Genomic DNA, 27001 nt, shown 5'->3' with positions numbered 1-27001 from the left:
TCTGAATGCCTTATTTTAACTCTAGAACCTCTGTAAAACCCCTCTTTAAGTAAGGTCACATTGTGAGGTACTGGGAGTTAGGACTTCAACATATAGAGTTCGGAGGACACAATTCAACACATAACACTATCTGAAACACATTCTCTGCCCTCAAGGAGCATTCAGCCTAATGTGTGATATATACATTTATTCTCTATCTTCTATTTATTCAACTTTGAATTTAAAGAGAAAAGACTAAGTTGCTTTGTAATAATGATAATATTAAGTATTCACATTGTACTAATTGTAGTTTCAGGTGTGTCTGGTATAATACCAAGTTGGTACTTTCTAGAAATAATTATCTTAAATACATGTCTCAATCACTTGGGCTGGCCTCTGGATCCATCACTGCAGGGAGGCTACTGAACCACGGTCAGGTAGCCACAAGGGCAATCCTAGACAAGTCCCCAAATTTGCAACTACCCAGTGGGTTCACCTTGCCTGCTGCCTAGACAGCCGATTTATCAAGATAGGGGAATTGCAATAAAGAAAGAGTAATTCACACAGAGCTGGTTGTGTGGGAGACTGGAGTTTTATTATTACTCAAATCGGTCTCCAAACATGGTTTTTATTTCTATTTTTTTGACACAGGGTCTTGTTCTGTGGCCCAGGCTGGAGTGCAGGAGGGCAATCACAGCTCACTGCAGTATCAAAGTCCTGGACTCAAGTGATCCTCCCACCTCAGCATCCTGAGTAGTAGTGACTACAGCCATGTGCCACCATGTCTGGCTAACGTTTTTTATTTTTTTGTAGAGAGAGGCTCTTGCTATATTGCCTAGGCTAGTCTTATACTCCTGGGCTCAAATGATCCCCCTGTCTTGGCCTCTCAAAGTGCTGGGATTACAGGCATGAGCCACTGCACTCAGCTTCTGCTAACATGGTTTTAATATATATCTTGTGTGCTGACTTCCAAGTCTGTAGAGCAACCCTGACCTTTCCCGTATTTATACTCATTTAACTAACTGGATACAAATTCCTGAGTATTGTCAATGTTTTGGCATTTCATACCATGAAAATAAAAATTCACTTTTGTTGACAAAACTTTACATTTTGTAACCATATAAACTGGCATTACGTAGAATTTTTTCATGTCATTACAGAGATATCTTCCTTATAATATTTTTTGAATTGTTCAATTTAATTAGATATGCAGATTTAAAAGGGAAGAAAATTAGATACTTACATGTGTGAGAAATTAAATAAATATATAACTAGGCTGGATATATTAGATTTAAATCAATTTCTCAAGATAAAGGAAAAAATAATTTAATTCAAGTGAATATTGAGACATGTATTTAAGAGAATTATTTTTAGAAAGTACCAACTTGGTATTATACCAAACACACCTGAAACTAAAATTCATGCAATGTGAGTACTACATATTATCATCATTACAAAAGCAACTTAGTGTTTTTTCTTTAAATTCAAAGTTGAATAAATAGAAGATAAAGAATAAATGTGTATATCACACATTAGGCTGAATGCTCCTTGAGGGCAGAGAATGTGTTTCAAATAGCGTTATGAGTTGAATTGTGTCTTCCCAAATTTATGTGTTGAAGTCCTAACTCCCAGTACCTCACAATGTGACCTTACTTAGAGAAGGGTTTTACAGAGGTACTGAAGTTAAAATAAGGCATTCGAAGTGGTCCCTAATCCAGTATGATTGGGGTACTGATAAGAAGAGGAAATTTAGACATGGGTGTGCATAGAGGGAAGATGATGTGAAGAACCATAGGGAAAAGAGGGTCATCTGCAAGTCGAGGAGAGAAGCCGGGAACTTATTATTCCCTCATAGCCCTCAGAAGGAAGCAATCCTGCTGACCTCTTAATTTTGGACTTCTATCCTCCAGAACTGTGAAACAATAAATTCTGTCGCTTAAGCTGCCCAGATTGTGGTTACTTTGTCACAGCAACCCTAGCAAACTAATACAGATATCTGGTGACTCAGTTCTTAAAGCATATAGGTGCTTCATAACTGATTATTTTTAATATGAGATATCTCTTTTAATCTCAGAACAACTAGTGAATCCTTTAAAATTTAAATCAATCAGATGACATGATGGAACAAAATAGTCAATGTAAATTGGTTACATTAATTGCTTTGGTTGCAAACTGTATTTATGACTTTAAGAAAATCTTTTATCTTTCTTTTAACATTATAATTTGGTTTATAACATAGCGAACATATTTTAAAATTATCTTTCTGAAAGTTTTGTATACTTTAATATGAATCATACCAGACAATAAAACAATAAAATTAGATTACTTGGCTCTCATATTTAACATTCTCTAAATTCATCCCTTACCATACCTTTAAGAAAAAAATCTTTTTAAAAAAACTTTCCATTTTTCTTGATTAACTTTTTTCTTCCTGAACAAATTTTCCTCTTTTGCTTTATATATTATTTGGGACAAAGACCCCTTGTTGAATAATTATGGTATTTCAGATGCTATGCTACATAACTTCATATTTGTATCATATGTGATTCTCACAATAACCCAGTGAATTGGGTATTAGTACTTCTGCTTTTTACTGGAGGAAATACAGGATCAGTGAGACTAGGTAACCTGCCCACGGTTATATAGGTAATAAGCGACCAGACCACAGACTATGGTATTGCCTTGTGTCTCATTTCTATGCCCAGTGTTCTTTCACCTGAAACTGTGTTTCTGGATATAATTTGACTAGTTTTATGTCAACAAGCCCATCATTTAAAATATTTTGTCTGTAAGTAATAGAAACCCCGACTCAAACTCATGTAGACAATAAAGAAATTTATTATCTCACATATTAGTAGCTCCAGGGTTAATCTCTTCAATGGCATGAGGATCTAAAGTTGCCCAATTTCTATTCTGCCTACGTCCTATACATTATTGCCACATAAGGTTTATTATGTGATTGTAGGGTGATCTAGCTTTCAGGAATTCTGTCAACATAATCCTCTACATCAACAAGTCAGCTCTAGTCATTATGCCTAGACAATGCAATATCTAGAGAAAGAAGAGATACCATTTTGTCCCATGGCTCTTTCTTAGAAATAAGTAAAATAAATACTTAGAAACACTTACTTAGAAATAAGTAAAATTTCCCTAGAACTCCTAGAAGGCTCTATTTTACAACTCTTTGGCTACTGTGTTAGCTTTCTACTGCTGTCATAACAAATTACTACACATTTAGTAGCACAAAACCACACTTACTTATTATCTCACAGTTCTGTAGGTCAGAGTCCTGGTGGGCTCAATTGAGTTCTCTACTTAGGGCCTTATAATGCCCAATCCAAAGTGGAGGCTAGGCTGGGCTGGGAGGATTTGAGGAAGAATCTACCTCCTAAGTAGAACTTAGCTCACTAAGTTCATTGACAAAATCCTGTTCTTTGTGGTTGTAGGATTTGGTCCTTGTTTCCTCATGGGCTCTCAGCTGGGGATTCCTCCCAGCCCCTTGCGGCTCTCTGCATCCCTCAGCCGGTGGTTCCCTCGAATCCTTCTCATGCTTCAACTCTCTCTGACTTTCCCTTCTGCCATCAGCTGAAGAAACCTCTGCTTTGAGTGCTTGTGTAATTAGATGTGGCCCATCTGGATAATCTCCCTATTTTTAGGTAAGCTGTGCCTTATAACAAAACTTAATCATGAGAATGACATCTCATTTTATCTGTAGTTTTTAGGAATTTAAATGGGAAATCTCTGGGGAGTCATTTTAGAGTGATGCCTACCACAGCCACAGTTGGGTCATATGTCCTTTTCTGAATTAATCAATGACAAGGGGAATGAATTACCATAATTTGCTCAGATAGCCTTCTGGGATGGAATGGAAATGTTGGGGAATAAACCACAATGTCCATTATGTAACCACATTATAATGCTTCTCTTAAGAGTGCTGAATGGGTTCATATATTCTCTATACCATATATTGATATTTTATTTTCACAAAGAATACTATCATCTGGATAGTACTCTTTTCCTCATTATTTTTCATGATGCTTAATACATGTTGGCTAGAATACTGGTTAAAAATTATCTTAGGAAAGACAAAAAAGAGGCTGTGTAAGTACAGTTCTAGTATTCAAGAACAAAAAATATTCCCCATCCTGTCATGGTAAATTATCTTAAAAAGAGAAAGCTGGTTGAGCGCAGTGGTTCACGCCTGTAATCCTAGCACTTTGGGAGGCCGAGGTGGGCGGATCACGAGGTCAGGAGATTGAGACCATCCTGGCTAACATGGTGAAACCCTGTCTCTACTAAAAATACAAAATATTAGCCGGGCATGGTGGCGGACACCTGTAGTCCCAGCTACTCGGGAGGGTGCCTGGGAGGCAGAGGTTGCAGTGAGCGGAGATCACGGCACTGCACTCCAGCCTGGGTGACAGAGCAAGACTCTGTCTCAAAAAAGAGAGAGCTGATTAACTTGTTGAGCTGATAACAGCAGCATTATGGCTATAATTTGGGTTTCTTACAAGTCTTTCTGTAAAACATTTAATAGGATTATGGCAGATATAGAGAGAATATTAGTCCACCTGTTATAGATAAGCTGCCTTAGATACCTGGGAACAACTTCATGTAAGAAATCGCTGCCCACTTAGTATTACCATTGAGAAACCATTTATAGACACAACCTACAACGGTCTCCCTTACTTCTTTAACAGTTCCTCTGTAGGAATTGTAACTTCTTTTCACTCCCAGTCCCCTCCACATCCACCACCCTGCTCTGTCTAGTTTGTTGCAATGTAAAAAGAAATCTAGCTGTATACCATGTCCCTCCATTAATAAGTAGACTAACTTGCGACAGTGTATCTAGCAAGGTAGATGTCATCTTCTCTATTCCCTTATATGTGACCTTCTAGAAGCTGTTACCTTTGCCCAAGATGATGACTTTCCTCCTAAGATATTCTTTTTCATTGGAAAAGAATATCTAAGTAGGGGCATTTCTCTCTTAGAACCTCTTTCAACTGCTGTTGATTGCACCACCTAGCAGGAGTGTTTGCCATCTAATGGTAAGGCAGGACTGCTCCAAGATCCTAAGCCACAGTTGGAAGATGGTACAAGTGCAGTGTATATTCTGTTTGTTTGGCTGATGTGCTACGTCTCATATGTCAAAACGTAGTTCAAGAACTGATAAGCTCTCTGAACTATAAGTAATCCTAGGAAATGAAGTGATAGTAAAAACACTGGACAGATCTGGGACTTTTGTGGTAAATATGGTACTTTAAAGGAATAACAAGTCGACTGAATGGTAAATCAAGTAGACTTTAATCATTTCCTACTGTTTCTAGATAAGCTTTTTCATTTTTAGGCTTGAGGAAACTAAGGTCTAAGGCAAGCAGTTAGTAAAAATAAATGAGACTTGTGAGCGTTTAGATAGTCTTTCTGGTACCTTATTTTAAGCATTTGTAGTCAATGGAATCACCAGTTCACTTTATTGTTTGATAGAGTTTTATATTATATTTAATATACTTTATTAAATCTACTTTATTGTTTGATAGTTTTATATTATTAATAAATATTATTTAATATATTATTATATAAAATGTATATTTAATACAAATCAATGTTCAATATCTGTAAGTTTTTGGTGCGTTTTATTATAGAGAGACACTTATTTACTTTGGGTAACTTAAATTATTCATGCAGGGTTGGGATTCTGGTTATTCTGTTCATGAATAAGGATATAAAATGTTGTATATTAGAAATATTATATTTTCAAGAACTTTTATATTTGTTATATAGGTTTTTTGTTAAATTATTTAGGTGTAACTATAAAGCTAAATTATTTTATATGTGAATAAAAGGATGAGTGATTTTATTAGCATAAGTTGGTGGAATTGTGCCATCTAGTGCCTTTTACTAAAAATAAAAACCCTTTTTTTTTTTTTAAGATTTATTTTTCAGTTCCTAGAATCTCAAAGTTTGAAGATTAAAATAAGTGTAGCATGTGACAGGATTTCCTTCCTTTTTAAGGCTGAATATTATTCAAGGTAATGATTTTTAAAGTACTTAGCTGAAGTCAGGCTAGCTTTAGCCTCTAAATCAATGAGAACTACAAATCAATTTAATGTGATTTGTATCTATAATAGAAAAATATAGTTACCTATGTTTAATAAAACACTGTACCATGCTGAGACAGAATCCCAACAACTGAGAATCTCCTAAAACTATAATAAACTCCTTTGGGACCATTATGCAAGAGGGTAGCTTTTGACAAATGCCATGTAAATATATTCTTAAATTTTGTTGTCAACAATTTATAAGTTGAGCTACTGAGATTTGAACCTCAATACCGTTTCCATTTTTAACATACTGAATAAAAAGAATGAGCAGTGCCAAATTCATCAATTTTCAGTTTCTAAAAGCACACACCATACTTTAAAAAGACTTTTTATTTATTATTCATTTGACGTTCTTAGAAGGAAAAGTAAAATGCCTTACCATTCCATTCATACTTTTAAAAAGAAAGTACTGCATTTGTTATTGTTTTCCTTATTCTCATACCATTACAAAAATGTTTTTTACATTCTTAGATGGTTGAACAAATTTTTTAAAGAATAATATTTAATGACATGTGAAACTCACATGAAATTCAAATTTCAGTGCCCATAAAGTTTTATTGGAACATACACGCACACCACACAGACAAACACACATGAGCAAATTAACATACACACACTAGAAAACATTTCTGGATTCTTTCTTTAGTTCTCCTGGTCTTTTACTATGCCAATGCCACATTGATTTGATTATAATGGCTTTACAGCCACTATATCTTCTGATTCATGGAAATCAGAGTTATTCTTCACCATTCTTTTTCTCATACTCTATTCCCCCACATTATTATATCAAAAAAAAGGTGAATTCTAATTGAAATCATATATTAATTTTGGGAGAATTGATATTTTAATATTGTTTTCCTATTTAACTTTGATGTCTTTCCATTTGTTCCTATCTTCTTTGTTTATATTCTATGCGTTTCCTTTGAGTAATTCTGTCATTATTTTTGTCTTTATTGAAAATGAGATTTTTTTCCAATTTCCTTTTTAGGTCATTGTTAGGATAGATAAAAACTACTGATTTTTATATGTTTAACTTTAATATGGTCACTATACTTAATTCTCTTGTAATCCTAGGGTAATTTATTACATTTTCCTGTACTATTTTGGCGTCCAATTACATCATAGGCAAAAAGAGATATTTTTATATCTTTCTTTCCAACTATCAGTTATTTTACTTAATTTTGTTGTATTCAATAGACACACCATTATTTTAGTATATGTACTGTCGAAGCAAGAATGACACACCATTATTAGATAATAGTAATAATAATAGAGGCATTTCTATTTATTTTTTATTTTAATTGAAATAGTTTTAGTATTTCCTGGTTGGGATAACATATATTGATTTTAATTTTTAAGGTATTTTTTATTATATTAAAATAGTATTCCTCAATTTCCATTAAATGTAGAATTATCATTACAAATAACTCTTTAATTTCATCAAATGCTTTTTTTTTTTTTTTTCCCCCCACTTTGGGAGGCCTAGGTAGGAGGATCACTCAACTGTCTTTTCTTCATCTATTGATATGAACATATATTATTTTCTTTGATAATTTATTAATGTAGAAGATTATGTAGTGTTTTCTAAAACTGAATTATCCGGGCAATTAGAGAAGTTACTTATTTGGTCTTAACATATTATCCTATAAAAGCATTGCCAGATTCTGTTTGCTATTGTTTCATTTTATTTGTTAGATACATATTTGTGATAGAGATTGATTGTATTATTCCTTTTTGGTAGATTCTTAAACATGTTTTAGTATTAAAGTTATATACATTCATGAATAAAATGGAAGGAATTTTTTCTTTATAATATGGAATATTTTAAATAACATTGGAATTATTTCTTTTTTAAGTTATGCAAGACTTAGTTGTAATTTTCATCTGGTATTCATGCCTGTTTTTTAACTAATATTTTATTTCAGAAAAGTTTTAGATTTTTAGAAAAATTACAAAGTACAGAGAGATACCCAATCTATAACCCACAGAGAGTTTCTGCTATTTGCTCCTATAGCAGGCAGGAGTTTGAGATTACAGTGAACTATAATAGTGCCATGGTATTCCAGCCTGAAAGACAAAGCAATACCCTGTCTTCAAAAATATTTGTGTGTGTTTGTGTATGTGCAGATGGAATTAGCAAGCAGGAAGAAACAATGAAGCAATATTAATACATTGTTATTAACTAAACTCCATACTTTATTTGGATTTTAGTTTTTACCTAATATGCTTTTTCTGTTCTTCATTGCAGCCAACATATTCAATATTGAATTAGTTTAATTTCTTGGGCCTTGTTCTTGTTCAAGCTTCATTTTGAAGTTTATTCTGGTATAAGCCAGCAGGGAGAAATGGAAAGAACTCAAATTTTGAACTCAAATAAATCTTAGCTCAAACATAGGTTCCATCTATAGAATTACTAATATAGTAAAATGGTTATATAGTGTGGTTAATTAGCATCAAAACTTTTGTAGGAATTTAGAAATGCTGAACCACATTATTTCATATTTATATGTAATTATAATTCTGTGTTAACATATTAATTTTTTTAGTAGTATACTAATTCCAGACTATTGAATAAATATTTACAATGAGAAAATGAGAAAGATTTATTTTTCTCATTAAAAAATATTTTCCAATCTTGAAATACTGTGTATCATTCTCATTACTGAACCATAAGGAGGAAATAATAGCTGGGAAATATAGAGAGCATAGCCACAGTCATCAAGGAAATAGAAATTTTCATACTAAAACAATTTTCTTTTAAGACAGGGTCTTGCTTTGTCTTCCAGGCTGGAGTACGGTGGAACCATCATAGCTCACTGTAATCTCAAACTCCTACTTGGCTAATTTTTAATTTTTTTTTTCTTTTTGTGCAGGTGGAATCTCCCTGTGTTGCTCATGCTGGCCTTGAACTTCTGGCCTCGAGCAATCCTCCCCCTGGGCTTCCCAAAGTGCTAGGATTCAGGATTACAGGTGTGAACCACTGCACCTGGGCTCATAGAAACTTTTAAAAGAAAGATTTTTTTTGTTAAGAATGCAGAATTTTGAGAGACCAATTATTACCAAATTATGAAGAGTATATAGGTTGTACGTCAGTGGTGTAATATTTAGGTAGGATCTGGCCAGAAGACCCAGAAACGCTGGAGTCCTGCCACTGATCGACTACCCATTTCTGTGAAGCCTTGAGGAAAAAGCATTCACTCAGGAGGCAGGCAAGGTAAATGTATTCCTAGGTGGTACTCAGTTAGAAACTCTCCCTTAGAGGCCTGCAAATGAGCTAGGGGGGTGCAACGAAGAACTCCCTTTGTCTAAGTTAGGTTACGTTCAATGGCTGAAAATCAAATCACACAGAAAGCATATAAAGTCAGCTTTACCATTTCCATTTCCAATCTCCAAAAATATGTATATCCCAGCAAACAATAATGCAGACTGCTGCAGACAGAATGGCCAGACGGGGCATGAAATTCTGCATCAGTCCCTATGGCAACCATGGCCTAGACCTGAGTTTGCAGTTTGGGTTGATAGCTTTGTTTGGATCATCAAGGGCAAATGATGTCCTTAAGGACATAGCGGGCAAATTTACAAGCACCACTGGATTGTCATACAGAGCACATGAATTTTTCTCTTTCATCTCTGTGACTCTTTCTAATATGTCATAGTAAATATCTAGCTCTTCTGAATGGGTATAGGTGGCAGTTTGGAAAATAAGGTTAAAATAACGTTGAGAGAATTATGAGGGTTTCTGACAGAATGCAGGGAGAATCGAAGTTGGTGAGATGTTTCCAAAATATTACAATATTCGTTTTCCTGCCATTAAAAAAAAATCTTTGCCACCTCTCGTTTTGGATTATACGTCTCTCCCCATTAGAGAGAGAACACCTGAGGGCAGGGACTTTCTTATGCTTTTGCATCCTCATAACTTAGCAGGGATGGAACCTATAGTATACACCAATTCTTGTTTTTTAAGTGCATAAATAATTTAGCTAGCTATTGAACAGGAAAAAAGGTATTACAGATACATCCTTGAGAAGCATATAGCCTCGCAAAGAGTGGGTTCTGACATATATGGCACAATGAAGCCACAGTAAATGTTGCATAGAATTGAGTGGCAAATCGTGTATGTACTACAGAATATGAAAACTATAAAAACTTGTAGTAGGAACAAATTAAAGTACTGTAGATCATTTGGAGGTGAGGTATGATCAAGGTAGGATTCGTCTAAGCCTTTGAGGATATTTAGAATCTGGACAGAATTCTTCCCGGGAAAAACAGCCTGCGAGAAGCAGAGGTGGATTCTGACATAGATTCCTTAAGCTCCCAAGGACAAGCTAGGTTTCTTTTGCCCAAGGTTGAGACCCATGGTTTAGTGGGGGTGGACTGAGCTTTTTCAGTGCCTTCGCTTTGCTTTATAAAGAGATGAATCAATATTGTGGTTGCCTGGCATCCGACAAAAGCGGCAGTTTTCGCCACTTGCCCGGCTTCAGTTGGTGAGCTTTTCGCCTCCTTTCCTGGGGTCCCCATTTCTTTCTTTTTTTTTCTTTTTTTCTTTTTTACCCTTATCTTCTTTGTGATTTTTTTTCTGGGCTCCCCATTTCTTGTCACCGCCCTAACCCCTGGGTTTGTCTTAGTTTGGACTATCTACGGGTTAAGATCAGAGGTGCTTTTCCTCTGTGAGTACGAGTGGAGTTGCAGTAGCATCCGGGGAGAACTTGCGGAACCCCAAGCTCTCTGCTTCATGCTACTGCTTTTTTCTTTCCTAGGTTCTGTTGAGTCGGGAAGCAGATCAAGGTCAAGTTAGTCCTCACCCTTCCTAACGCGTTTTTTAAGGTTCTTCTGCACACTTAAAAAATTCAAGACCTAAGTAGTTACCGGGATCCCAAGAGCTACGACGTTTAGTCCTGCCTTCTTCAAAGTGCGCCGGGCTCCGGGTGGAGAGAGCTGTGGAAGGCTCACGGTTCACCGCGCATGCTCCGAGGGCTCGGCCCAGGGAGGCGCCTCTACCTAGCTCCTTAGAGACTGGGCCCGCCTCTTCCCCAGGCTTCCGGGCGGAGAGAAGTGGGCGGAGTCAGGGCCGGAAGCACCAGGGCGAGCATCTAATCCCTAATCCCCAATTTTGGTGGAGCGTGCCTGGCAAACTGGTGATTGTGTGAGACGTCTAATCTCTAGTCGCTCACCCCTCTACTTTACCACAGGGCTAGAAATCGATTTGAGGAAATCTGATACCAATGAGCGGGCGGGGAGACAACCCCAATGCTAATTTCTCTATTTACAGAAGTTCTGTCCCGGCCTCCCCAGACTGGTGTCGGCTTCCTTTTTCTCCACACCTGTAGCCGCCTTGTTTTTATCGTTTTCGGCACCTGCCCTTCCCCAGCGCCCCCACCACCCCGAGCACTATGTATGATCGGGCTCCCCGCCTGCTCAAATTGGCTGAAGGTGGCAGCACTGAGGCCCATGTGGGTCCTGGATCCTACCAGGTACCTTTCCTGAAGCAGCAGGCGACAGGTAAGATGTAGGGAGAGGCAGATCTCCTGTGACAGGCATCCCATCTTCAGCCCGCTCCCCTTCTGCGTGTTTGTGAGTTAAACATAGAGCGGAATAGCACCATTTTGTAAATGTAACAAAACATGAAGTAGGCAGGGAAAACACTATACTTTTATTTTACAGTTGAGATTGGTGGTATCACTTGTCCCATTTCAAAAGGCTGGTGAGCATATGTCTAGGACTTTTGATTCGACAATAGTTGTTTACATCCTACTTTTGATTGTGCAGTTTAGGTCTAGGATGATTTCCTGGCTCTGTTGACTACATGAGTCCCCAAATCCTGTGCCCTTACCTCCCACTGTCTCATTGCTTTGTAATCCTGCCTGCCTCACACCTTTCCTCCCATTGACCGGAGACATTTATTTACTAAGATGCAGCTTATATTTCTATTTTGCAGTATTATTTAAAGATAGTTCCTTTTTTTTTTCCAGACAGATTTTTCTGACCATCCTCATCTTCTAACACACTTCAGGGGAGCCCCTTTTCTCCACATTCTGTAAAGAAAAGCTATATTTTTGACCAGTGAAGTGGGCAAAAATAAATACATCGATTTTGCTGTCTACTTTTTCTATTCTGATGATTTTCTGGAGCTTAATACCGTCCAAATGATAGTTTTTCTTAACTTGCATTTTCCCCATACCTACGCTATGTGTTTTCCAGCAAATGCCAGGATCCATTATTCTGTTACATGACTGATCAGATAAGGATTGGTTTAGGTTTCTTGGGGTGGAGTACAAATTTGACTTCTGTCAGTGTTTCACATGTTGAATTGTACTGCTTCACAGCATCTGATATCGCTATTCTTGCAGCTTATTCTATGTCTTTATTTTAATAGAGTTGGGCATTATAAGCATTAATTCCCCCAACAATAGTCATAGGTGGCTAACAATGACCACCTATGACACTTTGCAATCCTTCATTTTGACACAGCTGACCACTTGCTTCTTGGAAACACTTCTTTCCAAAATGTAACATCATTTTCTCCTGGTTTTTTTTTTTTTTTTTTTTTTTTTTCCCCAACTACTGTCTTGGAAGAGTGTCTGGGATGTGGTTGGGACCTAATAAACATTTGTTAAATGCTGAATCAGGGCAACATTTTCTCCCCCTCTCCAAGCAGTCCTTCATGGCCTTTTTAAAATGTTTTTATGTTTCTTGTTGATGAAAAGAGTCAAACTCTGTAAAATATTTTAAGAGATTTATTCGGAGCCAAATATGAGTGACTATGGCCTGTGACACAGCCCTCAGGAGGTCCTGAGAACATATGCCCAAGGTGGTTGGGGTACAGCTTGGTTTTATGTATTTCAGGGAGGCATGAGGCATGAATCGGATACACGTAATAAATAACATTGGTTTCGTTCAGAAAGGTGGGACAACTCAAAAGTGGGGGCTTCCAGGCTATAGGTAAATGTAAACATTTTCTGGTGACATTTGGTTGAGTTTATCTGAAGACTGGCATCAAAAGGAATGTTCAGGTTAGATAAAGGATTGTGGAGACCAAGTTTTGTTGTGCAGAGGAATCGCTCAGATAGCAGACTTCAGAGAGAAAGCGCAGGTTGTAAAATGCTTCTTATCAGACCCAAAAGGGTTGCTGGCTCTTAGTTGATTATCTCCTGTGTCTGGAAAGGAAAGAAAATGAAGGGGAAAGGGAATTCTCTATAGAATGTTGATTTTTCCCATGAGAGACTTTGCAGGGCAATTTCAAGGTATGGCAAGGAAATATATTTTTGGGTAAAACATTTTGACTTTCTTCCTTGTCTCATAATGTTATTCCAGAGTCAGATTGGAAAGTAAGTCATGATATATAGGGTTAAATAAAACCCATCTGATGAGAATTTATAGTTTGTAAGGCATGACTCTCTAGACCCCTTAGATAGGAATTTGGGCAAGATAAAAAGAAAATCAGAACTTAGTTCTCATTTGAAACATCTTTAAATGTTTATATACTGTACTTTCCATCCTTTGCTTGTTGCTTTTGTCATATGTACTTTCTCATTTGTGTTCATAGACTACTATCCATATTCTGATTCTGATGACTCCCAGAAGGAAATCTTAAGAGATATAGGTGATTTATGTCTCTAAGATGAGCTTTCTCCTAATCTTTCGGCCTTCAACACTGCTAGTCACTTTTGTTTGTTTTTCTTTTCTTTTTAATTCTTTTTTTGTTGTTGTTGCTGTTGATGTCCTTGAGTCATAACCAGTTACTTTTTTGAACATCTCTACCTAGATAGTCTGGCATCAAAGTTTTAAGTGTCTGAGCTCATAATTTTTTCCAGCAATACCGGTCCCTTTTTGAAAATTCCATATTAGTTTATGATAAACTTTTAAGTTTTGGAATTATTCTAGACTCTTTTCTCCCTGACTACTCCTGTTGATCATTAACACCTAATGATTCTATCTTCTCAGTGCCTCTTTGATTAGTTCCTCTTTTCCATTTAGCTGTCCTTGACTTAGTTCAAGCTCTCATTATTTCTATTTTGAATTAAACCTATAAAATATTACTTGTTTTTCCTTATTTCAGTCTTCAATCCATCTTCTATCTTGTGGCAAGAGTGATCTTTCTAAGATATATTACGTTATTTGTGAAAAAAAATCCTTTGTAACATCAAGGTTAAAATCTGAACTCCTTAACATGGTTTATAATGTTCTTCATGTTCTGGACCCTGACCTCATCTCCCACACCTCCACCTCCACCTGACCTACATTTCAGCAATTTCAACTTTACGGTTTTCTTAAGTTCATGCTCACTCACCTCTGTGCCTCTGTATCTGCTGATACTTTTGCCCAGTACACTGTTTTCTTTCTTCACTTGGCTAATTCCTATTTTTTCTTTGAGATTCAGCTAAGGTGAAGTTGTTCACGGGCTTTACTTTTTCTCAGGTTTTTCTTCTCTGACTCCTTAATGGCTTTTATAGCACTTTGATTCTATATTGTAATTAATGTTAACTTATCTGGCAGACCCACTAAAATGTGAGCTGCTTGAGGGCAATAACCATGATCTTTACTCCATTATTCCTAGTTTTTAGCTGAATACCATAACACGTAAGTTAAAAAACAAACAGTAATCTTGAAATAAAATTAAAACATAATGAGCCACATATAGCGTAATTTAAAACTCTTGTAACTTTGCTTAGAGAGAAGTGAGGAGCGTGTGGTAAAACCCTTTTACTGTTTTATAGGATTGTGTCTTGTTGATCTGTGAGATAAAGTATGAAATTCCATGCTGGGGAAATTTGAGCAGCTGCATCCTGTATGTTTTTTTAGCAATACTAAGAGAGAATATGCTGAAAATCAGTAGAAGGAACAGGTGTCTCTTTGGTGATTTCTCTGCTGGATTCTCTGGAAGATAATTTAAAAGGAGCTACCATCTTTCCTAGGTACATACTACCTCATCTACCTTTAGGACCAGTAACACATGGGACTATGCAGAAGTGTACAACTATTTTAGCTAAGGGTCAGGTTCATTTTGTGGAGCATGGTGTGGGAAGAACAGATGTAGGGGCTTTATATAACTTACTTGTTACTTTGAATTTCGCAAGAGGAAAATACCTTAGAGCCCTAGATACCGATACTCTTTATTCCCAACCTTTCTCCCCTAACTGCTGCTCTCCCGCTGTCCCCTCACTGTAGCCTGCTTGGCTAGGCGAGTCCTTCAGGATATTGGCTCTACATTTTCCTCAGGAAATTCTTTTTACCTTAATTGAAACTATTTCATTGGCTGTAGGCCATTTGATCAGGGAGACTCTCTTCTACCCAGGAATTGCAACCTGAGGGGACAGGACTAAGCTGTTTTTCTTTCTGCTTTCATGAGGTGGGAGAGATTGGATACTCAAATTCCAGATTAGTGAGAGCTATGCCTGATTTTCTCACGATTACCTGAGAAGCAAACATCTCTTATTAAAGTAAATATTCCCCAGAGACAACCAGCCTAGTATCATGTGATAAAAACATACTCCTTTTACTAATATGACTACTCTTGGCATTATTGTGCCAGGGAGTATTTCATTGCTTTTTGGCTTATTTATATAATAAATATCAGCTGTATATATCTCTTGGTTCTCTATTAGTTAGCTAAGCTGGGTGCCATCATCTCCTAAAAATATTCTTTCCCAGATTTCTTTTTTGGTTGGGGAGTGGTTAGCTTTATTGGCCACAGAAGGATAAGTTGGCTATGGCCTCATACCTGTGCCTATGTGCTTATGTCAACAATGATAATTTTATCTTTTTAGCCTATCAGAATATAGCTGCATCAGGGAATGCAGTCTGTCTCTTTTAAAGTTTAGATAATAATATGTATGTGATTGCTGTATATGTTGTTGTCCTGAAGATGAGTACATGTTTCAAAGATCTAATTACTGCTTATATGTGAAAAATGTCCTTTTCTTTCTTTTGTGGCTGTAGTTGTGGCTATAGTATTTGTCCTTTAATCACATACTGCCCACTTTCTCTTTCAGCATAGACTGACTATTGCTTCATACCAGTTTGATTTATCTTTCTTTGTTGGTGCCTCAAACTCAATATATCCCAAACTGAACTCATTTCTTTCTTCTCAAATCTCTTCTTCTATATACTTAATTTCTTCTTTCTGTCAGTTTGATTTATAATTTGTAGTTGGCACTTCACATGTCAATATAGCCATATGTCCCATATCAAACTCTACCATCTCTAATTCCCCAGAACCCTCTTCTATATTTTATACCTTAATTATTGGCGGTGCTTTTTGTAGCATAATTGTCTATTTGTCAGGCTTACCAACTATTTGAGGGCAGGGTTTTATCTTATTCATTATTGTACCCTCACTGCCTGTCATACATGCATGTCTCCCATACATAATAGAACATTCACTATTACAGAATGGATGACTAGTTTAGAAGATCATTTGTTAATTGGTCACCCTCACTGTAAACATTAGGCACACAGTTATGAATAAATAAACAAGTAAGTTCCTTCTCATGGAGTGTATCATTATAAACATTTAAATTTTTTTGTAGTTTTACTTGTGCTCAATATTTCTTGTATACTTTTATTGACAAAAGATTCTATATAATTAATTTTGGAAAACTTCAATGAAGATTTTATGAGTGCCAGCTTTCTTGATTCTCTTTGTTGCCCAATTATTTCATATATGTATGTGTGTGTGTGTGTGTATATATATATATATATATATATATATATTCTACAATTAATAGTATTAATAATACATTGAGTACATGCCTAGTGTGTGTTTTTTTTAACTTTTATATGAATTTCAGTACTCTCCAACTAATTTTACATTTGTTTAAGGTAGATTCATTTAGGGGCCCTGCTGTGTTCTGATGCCAACTACCTCAGAAGTAGCGTGGGTTTCACTTTCTTAGTTTTCATGTTTATCTCAGATTACCTTAATGTTCATATGAACCTAAACTTAAAACCCTTTTATTATGAGATAGAATACTTACATAGAAAACCACATAAAATATAAATGTAGATCTTAAAAAGAAGATATTCAGTTAAAAAATAGATTTGCCATCAGTGGGTACAGGAAACTAAAAACAAAAAGCAAAAAAAATGGAGATAGAACATTCCAAAAAGTTCTTTTTGGTATTTTTTATCTCAACATTTTCCTTCTCCCCTACAGTTAAACACTATCCTGATTATTATGGTAATAACTTCCTTGCTTTTCTTTATAGATTGTTAAATCCTGTTGATGAAATGACCCCTTTATCGTTATGAAATGTATCTTTTATCCCTGTTATTTCTTGTTCTAAAGCCAGCTTTGTCTGATTTTAATATAGGCACTGCAGCTTTTTGAATTCATGCATGCATGTTATAACTTTGTCCATCCTTTTAATTTCTGTTTTTATATCTTAAGAGAGTTACTTAGAGACAGCATAAAGTTTGGTCTTATTTATACAATCTGACAATCTCTGCCTTCTAATTGAGGTGTTTAGAACTTTTATAGTTAATTTCACTATCAATATCTTTGGGCTTTAATGTACTCTTTTGCTATTTGCTTTCCATTTATCTCATCTGTTCTTTTTCCTTTTTCCTTACTTTTGTTGCAGGAATAAAGGTTTTTAAAACATAATTCTTTTTTTATGTCCACTATTGGCTTATTTGCTATACCTCTCTTGTTTTATTTTTAAGTGGTTGCCTAGGGTTTACAATATGTATTTCTAATTTATTACAGTGTACCTTCAAATAATATTGCACCACTTCATATATAGTAAATAAACTTTACAGAGTATGCTTCCATTTCCCCCAGCTCACCCTTTGTACTATTGTGGTTATACATTTTACTTCTACATCTGCTATAATGCCTCAATAAATTGAGACTATTTTTGCTTTAAGCAATCTCAGACAGTCCTTTACTTATGATGATTCAACTTAACATTTGTTTAAATTTTGCACAATGGTGTGAAAGTAATATGCATTCAGTAGAAACCAAACTTCCAGTACCCACAAAACCATTCTATTTTTCACTTTCAGTACAGTATTCAATAAATTACATAAGATATTCAACATTTTATTATAAAATAGTCTTTATATTAGGTAATTTTGCCCAACTTTAGGCTAATGTGTTCTGAGCATGTTAAGGTAAACTAATCTATGCTATTATAGGTTAGGTATATTACATGCAGTTTCAATTTATGATATTTTCAAATTACAATTATTTTATTGGGAACTAACTCCATCACAAGTCATCGAGCATCTATATTTTTTAAAGGGATTAAGAATTGAGAAAAAATATATTTTATTAATCCACAAACATTTGTTATTCCATCCAGTGTATTTTTCATTCTGTAAGTTTGATTTGGGTCTTTTTTATACCTTCCCTTTATCTTGTCATCATGTTCATCTTTTCTCTACCTTGTTGAATATATAAAGAATATTTATAATAGATAGTGTTCTGTCTGCTGATTCCACCTTTTCATTTCTCAATCTGTTTCTTTTCATTGACTTTTCTCCTCTTTATGGGTCATATTTTCCTGCATCTTGAAAGTACACTCTCTGGTAATTTGTATGATTCATTTTATATGTAGTTTGAGTGGGTATGTGTGTGTATTTATATGTGTATTTGGAATGAAATCTGGTTCTTGTTCTCTGGCTATTTACTCTGAGTAAGTAGAATGTTTCACTGGTGTCCTGCATTTCTCAGCTCTACCAGACAACTGTTGCCTTTTCAAAATGAACCTTGGCTTACTTTTAAGGATTTCTGGTCTTCTGGTCTTTGTAACTAATTTAAGGTCAGTCTGTCTTCTTTCCTCCCTTTCCCTTTCTTTTGCCTTTCCCTCTTCTCTTCCCTTCTTCTCTGATTTGGGATAACCAGCTAAAACCATCAGTCACTAAATTAATACCTAGAATTTTAACATCATCCATGAAGTTTTTCCTGATCATCTCAATGTGGATGAGAATTTCTCTTCTTTTTGAATTTGCATATGTCTTCCATTATGTCATTAGAGATGTTTTTCCTTGTTTAAAATCATTACAATACTTTTCTTAATGCTTCAAGATACTACTTTTTTAGAGGTAAGATCTATATTTTGCTCACCTCTTTTATGTTGCAATATCTAACACAAATAATTCTTGACATTGGTTGCATTTTAATACATGTGGGCTCAAAAGAAACACATTATTTTATTTTAAATAGAGTATCTTTTATTATTAGTCCAGATTAGCAAGATTTTTACTATATTATCACTATACATTCTTACAGTAGCACACATTTTCCTTTAGTATACAAGATTTAGAGTAAAAGTTTTGAATCTTCACTTGCATTCTTTTATTACCTATTTGAATATAGCTGCTGCTCTATTCTCTCCCTTCTCTTCTTTGATATCCACATTGCTTAAATGCTAATAATTTTTCCAATACAGATCTTGAATTTTTTAGAATCAGTTTTTCAGTATTCAAGTTTGTATTATCTTATGATTATTTGTTCCAAAGAAATTTGTGTCTTCTACTTGTGAACCTTTGTTTAGAGTCAGCCAATCAAGAAATATTTACTGATACCAACTATGTGCCTAGGCAAGGAGACATGATGAATGATCTGCTGTAAACCCACTTTAAATTATTTCTATCTAGGCTGTCTTTACAAGTTTATATAAGATGTTTTCTACAAATAATATATGCTATTTCAAAATATAAAACAATGGTCTTCTGAGGATGAAAATGTTTTATCAGCTAAATATAACTGCTATTTTCGTCCCCATCAAAAATGATTAGAAGACAAGAGGGTTTTATTTTCTTTAGTTTTTTTTGTTGTTCAATAAGTCTCAGGTCTTTAGGTTCTTATATTAATAAAAAATTCTTATCTTATATCAGATTTTAAAAAATGTAATAACTTCTCTGACTAGCCGTTAGTTCTGAAAATAAAGTCTTAACAATTGAGGATACTCATGATTATATATATTTTGAGTGTTTTTTTCCTGAAATCCTTGGACTCCTATCTTATCTGCTGTTCATGATTTTATTTTTATAGGTAGTTATGCACCATTTCTTTCTTTGACTGCCAGAGAAAGTACTTTTACCATTGCCTCTAGCATTGAGAAAGCTGTTCCAGGTCCAGGACACTATAATGTTTCAGAAGCACAGGTAACTTTATAGTTACTATAATTGATTTAATAAAATAATGTTTTCTTGGGCCGGGCGCGGTGGCTCAAGCCTGTAATCCCAGCACTTTGGGAGGCCGAGACGGGTGGATCACGAGGTCAGGAGATCGAGACCATCCTAACATGGGCTAACATGGTGAAACCCCGTCTCCACTAAAAAATACAAAAAACTAGCCGGGCGAGGTGGCGGGCGCCTGTAGTCCCAGCTACTCAGGAGGCTGAGGCAGGAGAATGGCATAAGCCCGGGAGGCGGAGCTTGCAGTGAGCTGAGATCCGGCCACTGCACTCCAGCCTGGGCGACAGAGCGAGACTCCGTCTCAAAAAAAAAAAAAAAATAAAAAAAAAAAATAATAATAATGTTTTCTTCCCTGAATAGATCAAATGTCATTTGTTATATTTTATTTTCTGCTCATATTGTCTTTTCCTTTCAAATTATATTTTATAATTTGAATAATAGAAAATAAATGTATTCGATGTTGGTTGCATGATTGGGTTGGATGTTTTTCATTATTCTACATACTCTATAAGACACAAAACATTGTTACATGCTGTATGGTCCTTGAGAATGAGAGAATAGGACTCTTGAATGAATTATTGCCCATGGAAGTTGTGCAGATAGTCAAAATGTGTAGAAGAGGAATTGCAGTAGAGTGAAAGAATTGGTTTTTGTGCCATGCTTTAAAGCTATAGCCATTGCCATTGTCTCATCTGTCTCCTGTTTCTGCACAGTCTCAAGAGTCTGTGACCAGATTATCTTCAATGGTTCATTTATGTTTAGAAATAGTAGATATAACTCTGATATCTTCATAGTCATGAGTACCACCTTTTGCCATTTTCACATAAATTTTGCCTTTATATGTATTGGCTGCTAGCTGATCCCAGCAGAACCTTTAACTCACCTGTTGGAGGCGCAGATAAAGTCCTTGTTGAAGTGATCGATATAGATGCAGATTGCAGTTTGATTTGTATGATCATAGAGCCTATGGTAATGGCTTTTAAATTATCAAAATTTGAAAAGTTCTTCTCTTTTCACAGGATTTTACTTTTTGTTCAACTTGTTAGTGTTTTTGTAAAATAAATCATTAAAGTTATTTTCATACATCTACTCTTTAAACATAGAAATTCTGATCTTTTAAAAATAGTAATCAAGTAGTGAATTGCCTATTTAAAAATAAAATTTGACTCAATTTTTAAAAGAAGACCTCCTTTGTATGTTTCTTAAAAGCTGAGTGAAGTTGAATAAGGTGCCCACTAGAGACAGGCTCTGTGAACAGTGACTGTGAACAATTGGACATGTGAAAAGGGCTATTTGTAGATCAATGACTTAAAATCTTAGCTGATCAATCAGACGCCAGCCACTGTTATCATAACTCATCTTTTTGAAATGATTGCACTGTAATTGTTTACAGGAATCTTTATGATGTAATTTTACCCAAATTAATTGGATATTCGTCAATTGGTAATTTTCAGATTCTGGAAAATCCAGATATGTAGCATGGAGAGCCCTGGAAGATTCCACCCAAATGTTTGCTCTCTAATAAACAATGTTTAAAGTTAATCTGAACATAAAACCAAGCTGTTGCTAATAAGTCTTAATAATTTTTTCTGGAAATGACCAAAATGTTATTTGTGAAAATAATTATCAATAAACAACCTTGAAGGGTTTGCTTTTCCCCTTCAATATGAATGCCAACATTTTTTTTTTTTTTCAGTTCATTTCAGGGGTAAAATTTTTTCTAAGGGCTTTTATTCTTGCTCTACAGCTTTGGGAATTCCCATCTCTGATTTCTTCTTTAAAACAGAGTTTTCTTGTACTCTCTCAAAGTTCTCCAAGTACAGCAAATTTCAGTTTTGAGTTTCAAGTTAAAACTGACAACTATAATTGCTATCTGCTGTTGCTATCCCCTTTTACTAGAACTATGTCTTCAGTCAAAGGGTGAACTTTCTTAGCTTGCATTTAAAAACTATTTTCTGATAATAATTAATGTTTATCAAGTAGAAATTAATTGTAAAGTGCTTCTTTTATATATCAGAAGGTTTTTTTCTTCTCCATTTTAGTGTAACATAAAAGGAGGCCATAGTCTACAAAACCGGGAGAAACGTTTTAAGAAGTTTATTTCAGATAATCCAGGACCAGCAAGCTATAATCAGTCTTATCCTAAAACACAAGATATCATGAACAGAAAAGTATTAGAGACCAGAGAGCATCTTCAGTCAGTACGTTTCTATTTTAAATTATACTTGTAATGACATTTTTTTAAGTTAAAATAGTCAAGGTTTAATATTTTATGTGATATTAAGTACATTTAAAAAGCCTTCCTATAAAAATTAGATTTGTTAGTATTTATATTTTAGTTATTTTATAGGTAAATAAACTTTAGTTTTTAACTGTATTCATGTCTAACTTCATATTTGCTCCTAATAAATCTATAGTCACTTTCACTATCTGTGGTGAATAAAAAGTAAGGGAGATTTTACAGACTACCTGAGTGGTTTACCTATGTATAGAGGAAACTCTGTGTTAAGTACTGTTAATAATATATTTCCTTCCTGGTGGCAAGGAAGGAAAAAATATAAATAAAATAAGTTAAAAATATGATTCCTGAGATAAAAAAGCTTAAAATTTAGATGGGAGATAGACAAATAGGTAGCTGTTAATTCAAGACAAGATGCGACAGTTGCTAAATGAATGATCATGTAATGAAATGCCATAGGAATTTAAAGGTGGATTACTGTATTATGTGAAGGCATAATTTATGGAAGATTTATAGAGGTTTTGACATGACATTGAAGAACAGAGTTGGAATATGGATTCCAAACTGGAGTGTTACATGAGTGAAGATACAGAAGTGAGATTTTTATGGAAGATAATGAGAAGGTTATTTTAACTGAAATGAAGAATTTCTTTGAAATAAATACTATTATCGAGCAGATTTGGTCACTGTTTGTTTAGAGTGGTTCCCTTCTCTTGTCATAACTTTCATGTAGCTCATATTACATTTTAATCAGTTTTTTGTTTAGGAAGATATATTTTAAGGCTAAGTACTTAGTTGAATAATATCAGTGCAATGACATTGAGGTTAAATTTTGTAAGCATATTTAAATATCAGATATTTCGTGTGTGGGGACAAAGTAAATGTTCATTTACTTTGGGGGTTTATCAAATATTTTTTGAGTGACTATATGGCCATACATATAATGCTAGATGTTGGTAGTACATAGAAAATATTATTGCTTCCTGAGATGTATAATTTTAACAGGAAAATAATGAATGAAATTCAGTATAATACTGTTAATGAAATGCTATTTTAGAGCCATAATACAGTGTTCAGTAGTAGCTCAAAGTAGAGAGTCTTTGGAGGGAATAGGGGAGACAAATTGGACCTGATCTTGAAGAAGGATTCACCGAGTAGTTAAAAGGAATGGGAAAAAATATTTTTCCCCACTTTATGTGCAGAAAAATCCACATGAATAAAGAAACTGAAGTGTTTGATAGTATGATATATTACCGGAAAGAACAAAATTCTTTGGAATGTTTGGAGTACAGGAGTGAAGGGAGAGTTGTAGGAATAGAGAATGGAGGTAGGGGCTATGTTTTGGAAAGTCTTGACATCACACAAATACTTTTTAAATGTACTGAAAGGAGGGAAAGCCATTCAATGGTTTCTTATTTTAATTTGGTAATTAATCTCATAGGTATTACTGAAACTACTTAAAGGTTGTCTTTAATTTGATAAAAGATAAAATTCTGGCTGGGTGTGGTGGCTTACACCTGTAATTCCAGCACTTTGGAAGGCCGGGGAGGTGGGGGCAGATCACTTGAGGCCAGGAGTTTGAGACTGGCCAGGCCAACATGGTGAAACCCACTCTCTACTAAAAAAATACAAAAATTAGCCAGGCATAGTGGCACACTCCTGTAATCCCAGCTACTTGGGAGGCTAAGGCATGAGAATCGCTTGAACCTGGGAGGCAGAGGTTGCAGTGAGCCAAGATCATGCCACTGTACTCCAGCCTGGGCAACACAGTGAGACTTTTCCCCCACCCCCCTCCCAAATTATATTAAGAAAGAAAAACGGCTGGACACAGTGGCTCATGCCTGTGATCCCAGCACTTTGGGAGGCCGAGGTGGGCGGATCACCTGAGGTCAGGAGTTCGAGACCAGCTTGGCCAACATGGTGAAACCCCATCTCTACTGAAAATACAAAAAAATTAGCCAGGTGTGGTGGCATGTGCCTGTGATCCCAGCTACTCAGGAGGCTGAGGCAGGAGAATTGCTTGAACTCGGGAGGTGGAGGTTGCATTGAGCAGAGATCATGCCACTGTACTCCAGCCTGGGCAACAAGAGCAAAAACTCTGTCTCAGATAAAAAGAAAAAGAAAATTTGCTACTGAGAGTATGTTTATAACATAATTGTACATGGGCACATGAATATGCAACTATAGCATTAATTTATTCATACAGAAACTTCAGGAATCAATATATTCTTAATAATTTCAGTTTCCCAATAACTAAGTCCTTTATATGCCAGTACTTTTAGTTGATATATCTTATATTAATATTTGTAATGTATGTTATACCTTCATTTTTTAATTTAAATTATAAAATATTTTACATTAAACCAAATTTTGATAAAAGGATAATCACCCTAAAACTCCTGACTCTAACATTAATTTTCTGTTAATTTTTGCATAGCGTCTTTTGGTGTTAAATTATATGTGTATGTGACTTTATACATTTATATATGATTTCACATAGCTATATTCATAATTCACTTTTATATTTTGCTATTTCCATTTAGCATTACATCATAGACATTTTCCTGCTATATAGCTTGCATACTTAGGATATTTATACAAGACTCAGGAAATGTGGAAGCAAAAGTCAGGAGCTGGGAATGAATGAAGCCAGAAAGTATTACTGAAAAATGCAAAGTTTGTTTTTGCATAGCAGATAGTGTAATAGCATGATTGTTGATGTGAATAGGATTGCCTGTTTTTAGAATTAGTAATGATGGTTTTACTAAGCAAGATAAGTAACTGACCCAAATGAGAAAAAATCTTTGCTTCTTATGATGACTTTACTAGTTACCTATTATATTATATTCTACTCTAAATTTAATAGAAATACATTCTCTTGGTTTATAGTATGAAGCAACAGGCTTGAATTCACTCCTTTAAATTACTTTTACAAAACAAACATTTTTGGCCAGGCACAGTGGCTCATGACTGTAATCCCAGCACTTTGGGAGGCTGAGGCTGGCAGATCATTTGAGGTCAGGAGTTCAAGACCAGCCTGGCCATCATGGCAAAACCCCATCTCTACTAAAAATACAAAAATTAGCCAAGCATAGTGGTGCACGCCTGTAGTCCCAGCTACTTGGGCGGGTGAGGTCGTGGGGAGAATCGCTTGAACCCGGGAGACAGAGGTTGCTGTGAGCCAAGTTGTACCACTGCACTCCAGCCTGCGTGACAGAGTGAGACCCTATCTCAAAAAAATAATAACAGTCATTTTTGTTTTATATCATGAAACTCATTAAATTAATATTTAATAGTTGCGTTTTAGTAACTTTTAATATTTGGTTCTTCATTCCCCTTCCTCTTGCCTTGGAATAAATAATATAAAATGTTTTCCTTGTAGAAAATTTCAAGAGCACCTACACTTACCAGAAGTGTTGATGTTCCTTCAATTCCTTCTTATGGAAAGTCATATGGTTATCATATTAATGATGATGGCAGTATTATAAAATGTTTTCCACCTGCTAGTGACAGTACCCTTGGTCCAGCGTATTACAAACCTCAATTTGTAAGTATAATGTATTTCATATTGACAATTGGAAAATTGTTTATGATTTACATATGGGTTTCTTTTTTTTCTGGCTTATTTCTCCAAGAAAAAAATGATTACACGTTTTAGTTAATGTAGCACTAATTGTGGTAACAAATAGACCCCCAAATTTTAGTGGTTTAATACAGTAGAATTTTTTTTCCTCATTCATATGGGCATGCTTATTAAGTGACTTTCCTTCATGTTGAGATCCAGGGACACAGGATTATTCCAGTTGTGTTTCTGTCATCCTCTAGGGACTTGTTGTCATCTGTATCCCGCTGGCAGAAGAGGATGAGGAATTATGCATTGAAAGTTTTTGTAGGCCAGGCTTGCAGCTATAGCCGGTCACATGGCCATACTTAACTGCCAGGGAGGATGGGAAATACAGTCTGTGTATCTCAGAAGAAGAAATGGGAGTAAATTATTAGGAGTCTCTGCCACAATGAATAATCATAAATAATACATAGATATTCTTTTTCTGAATTTGAAAAGAAAAAATAACATTTTATTTTTAAAAGAATTTGAATCTGAGAATGTAAACATCATTTATTCCAGAAATGATTATTTAAAAAATAAGGAGCTTCTCTTTGACTGAAATATCAGTTATAATGTAGCTAATTCATTTCATCCAGAGTTTAAATTTCAAACCTGACCAGACTTGTCAAGATTTTGTTGAGACAGTTGAAATGTATGTGTTATCCATGAATACAGACAATGAATATAGATGGTATGTCTGGTTTTACTCAATTATAAGACAGAAATACATAGTACTTTGAACCTATGATACTTTTATACTTTAATGAGGTATAGAAGAAGTAATTCTAGTGAGGAAATTTCTAAAAGTAAGTATAGATTTAAAGAAAGGCTGAAGAAAAGGCATTCTCAGTATTTATCTTGATCTTTATTCCCAGTATTCTATAGTTATTTGTTGTTATATGACTCCATCTTTGGGCTTAGATGTAAGCACCT

The 27001-nt window shown here is 35.1% G+C and overlaps 1 protein-coding gene and 1 long non-coding RNA gene across 3 annotated transcripts in view; one reads left to right on the top strand and one right to left on the bottom strand.

The window, feature by feature from the left end:
- The window catches only part of LOC102144059 (uncharacterized), a 31237-nt gene extending 20188 nt beyond the window's left edge, over nucleotides 1-11049 (bottom strand). For both annotated transcript variants that reach the window (XR_277249.5, XR_006698245.3), the window contains exon 1: nucleotides 10947-11049. This is a non-coding gene — a long non-coding RNA (uncharacterized lncRNA). The remainder of the gene's footprint in view (nucleotides 1-10946) is intronic.
- Nucleotides 11050-11138: 89 nt separating this feature from the next.
- On the top strand, nucleotides 11139-26590 carry LOC123566774 (sperm-tail PG-rich repeat-containing protein 2-like). Its single transcript, XM_045392669.2, has 5 exons — nucleotides 11139-11579; nucleotides 20077-20189; nucleotides 22265-22423; nucleotides 25844-26008; nucleotides 26287-26590. The coding sequence occupies exons 1-5, from the start codon at nucleotides 11471-11473 to the stop codon at nucleotides 26371-26373; spliced, it is 633 nt and encodes a 210-aa protein (XP_045248604.2). The 5' UTR covers nucleotides 11139-11470; the 3' UTR covers nucleotides 26374-26590.
- The last annotated feature ends 411 nt before the right edge of the window (nucleotides 26591-27001 follow it).

This window comes from Macaca fascicularis, chromosome 5 (assembly GCF_037993035.2).
Source record: "Macaca fascicularis isolate 582-1 chromosome 5, T2T-MFA8v1.1".
Lineage (NCBI taxonomy): Eukaryota > Metazoa > Chordata > Mammalia > Primates > Cercopithecidae > Macaca > Macaca fascicularis.
Note: the sequence above shows the minus strand (reverse complement) of the source record. Positions and strands in the feature narration are given on the sequence as shown.